This window comes from Morone saxatilis, unplaced genomic scaffold (genome assembly GCF_004916995.1).
Source record: "Morone saxatilis isolate NCDOM2014 unplaced genomic scaffold, NCSU_SB_2.0 Contig0, whole genome shotgun sequence".
NCBI classification, from domain to species: Eukaryota; Metazoa; Chordata; class Actinopteri; family Moronidae; genus Morone; species Morone saxatilis.
Genome location: NW_023339650.1, coordinates 11,832,738 through 11,838,755, shown reverse-complemented (window position 1 = coordinate 11,838,755; position 6,018 = coordinate 11,832,738). Strand labels below are relative to the sequence as shown.

Below are 6,018 nucleotides of genomic sequence, written 5' to 3'. Positions count from 1 at the left end.
GGAAGGGAAGGGGGGAGGGGGAGGGGGGGTCATGTATATGATAGTGTGAGCTGTGTAACCTTTGACCCAGAGAAAAAATAAAACAATGAATGAACGATCATGGCTGGGCTGCCATGTCTCTTTGCTGTTCAACTGTCGTCATAGAGACGACACATACCTGGCTTTAAGACTTCAGTTTCCATGGTAACAGTACAGCTAAGAAGAGGGTTGCCAGGGAAACAGGAGAGTGCGAAGAAGGGGGGCCAGGGCGAGGATGAACAAATTAGTCAAGGCAGGAGTTTTATGCACAGCACATGTTTGTTTTTAATACAAAATTAACAAGATCTCTCAATTGAGTGAACTAACCAAAGCAATAAAAAGTACAACTAACACCTTGGAAAAATAGACACCACGTTCACACAAATGTTTTTACAATATCTCAGTTAAGTTAGTGCATGTTGATTATCGTTTATACGTTTCATTTTGCAGATACTTAATTTGTTGTGCCATTTTCATCCAAAAAATAAAGTGCATTTCACATTGAAAACTACGCATACGGTTTACACAAGATGCTGTTACTGTGGCGTTCTCCCATCTCCAACCCCCACCCACACACACACACTCACAGGCCCTTAAGTGTTTTGATATTTAGCTCTAGATTAGTAACCATCAGAAAAACTGAACTAACAGCCCATCGTTGGCAACACATTTTCTCAAAAACCCACTTGCTTTGTACACAACTTTGTGTACTATTACACAGTGAAACCATTCAATAGATTATCAGGTGTGTGTACACAGAGAAGTATTACATCCAACATCACAGTCTTTTACTATTCTTGGATACAAAGCCCTTGTTCACACCTGTTTTAACTATGAAAATCTCACGATACTGTTGGCTGCACAAGAGGAAAACATTCACCAATCAGAAAAAGTCGTGTACCAATTTATTATTTCCTCAAACATCCCTCACCTGTGTAGCCAAATCCGCTCGATCGTCCTTTAACCAGCCTTTACAAACTGGTGCATATTGAAGCGAGGAACCAAACGGAAGAAATTCTACATTAATTCAAAAAACTGGTGCAACCCATCTCATCCCCCTAGTGTGACTGGCTTTGGTAGCACCATGCGCGGTGGTATATAAAGTCCCTCCTCTTCAGCATGCCGTATTTACAAAAAACAAATGAATCGAGAGGAGGGGATATCCGTTAAACAATTTGAGTATTACTACATTCAGAAAAAGGCTTTTACAGCGCCGTTATATCGTACAACATCAGAATCTGAAAGAATTCAGGCCAGACTAAAGTGGAAAAAAATAGAACTTTTCAATGAATATAACAAAATAGACTTTTCTCCAAAGGTAAAGGAATAGGAGTTTGTGATGGTTTTTTGATGTGCCAGCCTGACCTGTTGCTCATCGAATAACGACAGGATTCAGTCTGACACTGTGCACAAGTTCACATACGCAGGCTACAATCCCAATGCTTAGAAAATGCTATTCTTCTGCTTTCTTTACTCATCCCCCCTCTTTTAAAAACACTTTGCACCTGATCTGAGGCCAGAAAGATAAAGATTGGGAGCTCCCCAAACGCCTCCGATCGGGCTCACAGAGAGGGGAGGCAGCAAGGAAGGAAAGAAGGAGCATTATCCTCGTATTTGGAAGTGGCCTTTTTTTAGCTCATAGAATCATTCAGAGGTCACTTAACGGACACCTGCCTCAACCAGACTAGATTGATTTAGAGTATATTAGTGATATAGAGGAGACAGAAAACACACAGCAGGACTAGGATCCCAGTTCATTCAGAGTCCCTCTCACTTTGGCTTGAAGTGCTGGAGCTTCCACATCCTAGTCCTATCCGTCTTCAAAAAAGCTCTACAAACACGTAACGAGGCCACTTCTCTCAGAGTTGACAGGAAGACTGGCAGCATTATCCTCAAAAGGTCAGAGGAGGGGTCAACAGGAATTTATATTCCTCAGACCTGTTTTACCCCCTTCCCTTCCCCCTGGACAACACAAGGAGACAGATTGTGGTCTGCTGAGCTGCTGGATCACAAACACACGCACACACACCCAGAGGCCATGCAACTCATACTGTATGCACGGAAAAAAAACAGTCCCAAATCACACACTGACACTTGAGGTTACAACACTCAGGACGGTTCATATGCTCCCAAAAGGCAGAGGCGACCCCCACCCCTCAAAAGAAAAGTACAATTTCATCCTGGTGTGACAAATGATCAAAGCCCGATTTTGGGTCAGAAAGAAAACGTTGCAGAGGAATGAGGCAGTGGTGTCACCGTGACAAAATGAGTCGTTTGATCCAGCCCAGGAGTGATTATCGTACCACCTTTTCGAAGATGTGTCACTGAAGCATCATTTGTAGCTCGCTGAGCCCGTTCACTGCAACACTGTTCCCCCACACCCGACGTTTATGGTATTCGACTCTGCAGGAAGAAGTCATGGTGTGACGTGGATGTTATTGCTCTCTGAGTATTGCTTCACATCTAAAAAAAAATAACTACCATTCATAGGCTAGTTATTGCTGACATGATCTGAAGGAACGAGGAATTAGCGTGCACGTATGTTGAGTTTGCGAACTCATTTTGAGACCAAAGAATAACGGGTAACTAACTCAGAGCAGCTGGTACGTGTTGTGGTTTGGGCGTCCTTTGAATTACAGTTAGTTGAAGTCAAATCGTGATCAAAGCAGAGCTGTGAGAACGCCTCTGAACTTCAAACTACACAGCACTTATTTAAGAAATCCTCATTTTTCAAAGAGTGTAACTCTTGTGACCATCCAGTGATGATTGTAGCTCATTCAATGCAACAGGTGTGAGGTGCATTGTGGTACATAAACCAAATTATTAAGGTCATGATGACATCAGGGGATCATGACACATGGCCTGCAGTGGCCTATGTGACCTACCACATCGAGCCCAGGAGGGAGGGGAAAACAAAAAGGAGATCTGTGCTTGTTGCATGCAAATTACACTGAAGTCTAGCATGCAGATCAGATTTTATGTGGTTGGTGTGATACTCTGTGTGAGCCAAAAAGAAAATGACATGGAAATATATTCAGATTTTGCAGATTTTCACACAAATATCACTTCAATAATTTTGCAATTTGGGCTTTTATCTACAGGTTTGTAGTGATTCGATCATAAGCATGTTCATTTAATCTGCTATAGGATAATATAAAATAAGGATATTTCTGTTATCCTTTTAATAATTACCTTTAATCAAATTAGTGGGGGTTTAAATTACAACTTAAATGTATCTAACAATCTCCAGACATTCAAAAAGTCAAAAGCAATCTCCATTTAAAAAGTGAAAGAGGGGGGATATAAAGTGGTTACATAATCCGATAGGCCGATATTCGGTTTCTTGCCTCCATTAATAATAAAGACTGGGGGAGGGGTTAATAGTGGGGTCTCCTGGGGCTTTGTCTCGAGCCTCCCAGACGGCGAGCTGAACTAAAAACACATTCACGCACAATCCAAAGAGAGAGAGTTAGGGGGGGGAAGACAAAAAGTAAATTGGAGAGGCGAAGTGAAGAAAGGGCTTGATTTCTTCCTCGGCGTCGGTGGAGGACGCAGGGCGCGGATCAGAGAGCGCCGGGTCTATTTTTAGCTCTCCGCGGCTGTTTAGCTTTCGACGCACGTCCAGAGTGCAGCAGCAGAGCGCCGGGATGCTGCTCCAGCTCCAGACGGGCTTCATGTGGAAATGCCTGCGCATTGAGCCGCGGCCGCTCTCTCCTCTCCCCAACGCACACACTGCTTTGTTAATCTGCCGTGCGCTTTTACGCACGCACAGGGGGGCAGCAAACTAATAATCCCTCCCTGTTAGAAGAAAATAAATAAATAACAAGCACGTGTCAACCAAAGCTCCAATGCTGTTATTAACTATATGCACAGTCTATATACAGCTGCTGCCTGTAACACGTGATGCACTCAGCGCTCTCTGCGGGACAGAGGAAGGGCGTGGCACGGGGGTGAACGGGAGGGGGCGGGATGCCGTCCTTTACTGGGGAAGACAGTGAGATACCTTGCCCTACAGTGAGTGGAACAAAGGAAATAAACGCCATCCATCCAGGGTGGGCTGCGGATAACGAACCAAACCGCCTCCAGCCACAACCGACCCCCCCCCCACAGTGCCGCGTCCCCTGACCTCCACTGCCGCTGCTCTCTTTCACACCAGACGGATCCAGTGAGGAGCAGAGCTGACCCAGGCCTCCTCTCTCTTCCCACCTGGGTCTGCTCGATCAGACGTCGCTAGGGGTCCGTGCACGCTGGGCCACGCTGGCAGGCACGCAGCCGCAGCACACCAGCCACAGCGCCTTCTGGATCTCCTGGTTCCTGAAGGCGTAGATGACCGGGTTGATGACCGAGTTGTAGGTGGCGGGCACCAGGGTGGCGTAGGTGTAGAGTGGAGGGTAGGTGTAGTCGGCGATGAGAGAGTAGACGGTGAATGGCATCCAGCAGGCAGCAAAGGTACCCAGGATGATGGCCAGCGTGGACACGCCCTTCCGTGTTGTGACGTAGTGGGGCGTGGCAGCCAGGAAGTGGTGCTGGAGGGCGATCTGGTGAGCGTGGCGCATCACTATCTTGCAGATCTGCACGTAGAGTTGCAGCATGAGGCCGAAGAGCAGCAGGAAAGAGACGGACAGCACGGCGATGTTGTTCTTCGTGAGCGGCCGCACCACACTGCATGTGGCCTCCTCTGCCAGGCAGTTGACCCCTGTGACCGGCAGCAGGCCCAGACACAGGGAGAGGCCCCACAGCAGCACCAGCATGGTGGAGGTGAAGGCCGCTGTCCGCTCCGAGTTGTAGGTGAGGGCATAGTACAGCGACAGGTAGCGGTCAATGGTAATGGCCAGCAGGCTGAAGACGGAGGCGGAGAAGGAGGCCACCACCAGGCCCACCGTCAGCAGCTGGGCCGCGTCGGAACGAAGCAAGTAGGCACAGGTGAAGTGAAGCACCAGGCCCAGGCCGGCCAGCAGGTCGGCCAGCGCCAGGCTGCCAATCAGCAGGAACATGGGAGCTCTGAGAGCCGGGTTCTGCCAGATCACCAGCACCACCAGGGCGTTCTCGCAGGCTATCAGAGTCCCCGACGAGCACAGCACAATGTCCCACGGGTTGACAAGCAGCGGCAGCTGGCTGGGCGGGAGGGAGTCAGGTGGGAACGTCCCCAGGCCGGTGCTGTTGTCCATTGGTCCCCCGCCTCCGCTGGCCCATGCTGTGGGGTCAGGAGTCAGCCAGCTGGGGGTGACCGCTGGCTCTTCACTCATTGTGCCCCCCGTCTGAAATTGACACACACACAAACACACTGTTGTGATATCTGAGTGTTTGATACCAGAGAGTTTGTATCACTGGTGGCCTACAACAGTTCTAACCCAACAGGGACAGGGGACATGAATAAATCCCCAACACGTGTCTCTGTAATGTGTTTTTTTTTTTTTTAGCTTTACAATTTCACTTAAAAGAAAAACAGTGCCCCCACCCTACCCCACCTCTGTGCGCACCACTGGATTTATGTTGTTTTTAAGACACCTGTGTTACTCATCCCACATCATAAATGGATTATCCTCAGCCTGTGGACGCACACACTTCTCTCTCTACATAATGAAACACCGTACAGCAGCAGAAATGTACATTGTAGCTGCAGTTAACAGGTCAAGTATTTTCCTCTGGGGATTAAACCCACTGACTGTTACAACAGAGGCCTATAGGTTTCACCACACTCGAGGAGCTTTACTTATTAATGCAAGGACAAAGTAAATTAAAGAGGATAACAGAAAACCAAAGCAGGCTCTGCAGCAAATTTCAGGCCACATTTTCCTAAGAGGATATCGACAAGACTCCGCCGGCACCGGCAGTCATTCACACTGCTGTCAGACACCATGAGCCGCTCTCAACAGCAGGAGATACCGCACCCGTCATGGAAATATAGACTCTATAACGCCATATATGCATCTCACACTGGGTGGCCATATGGTGCTGCTTTACCATCTCTGCACCAGAGGAGCACGGCGGCTGCTCCAC

The 6,018-nt window shown here is 48.0% G+C and overlaps 1 protein-coding gene across 1 annotated transcript; it reads right to left on the bottom strand.

The window, feature by feature from the left end:
- Positions 1 to 4,129: 4,129 nt before the first annotated feature.
- On the bottom strand, positions 4,130 to 5,412 carry gpr12 (G protein-coupled receptor 12). The gene has a single exon (XM_035651693.1). It carries the CDS (start codon positions 5,262 to 5,264, stop codon positions 4,239 to 4,241), a length of 1,026 nt encoding a protein of 341 aa, XP_035507586.1. The 5' UTR covers positions 5,265 to 5,412; the 3' UTR covers positions 4,130 to 4,238.
- Positions 5,413 to 6,018: the final 606 nt, after the last annotated feature.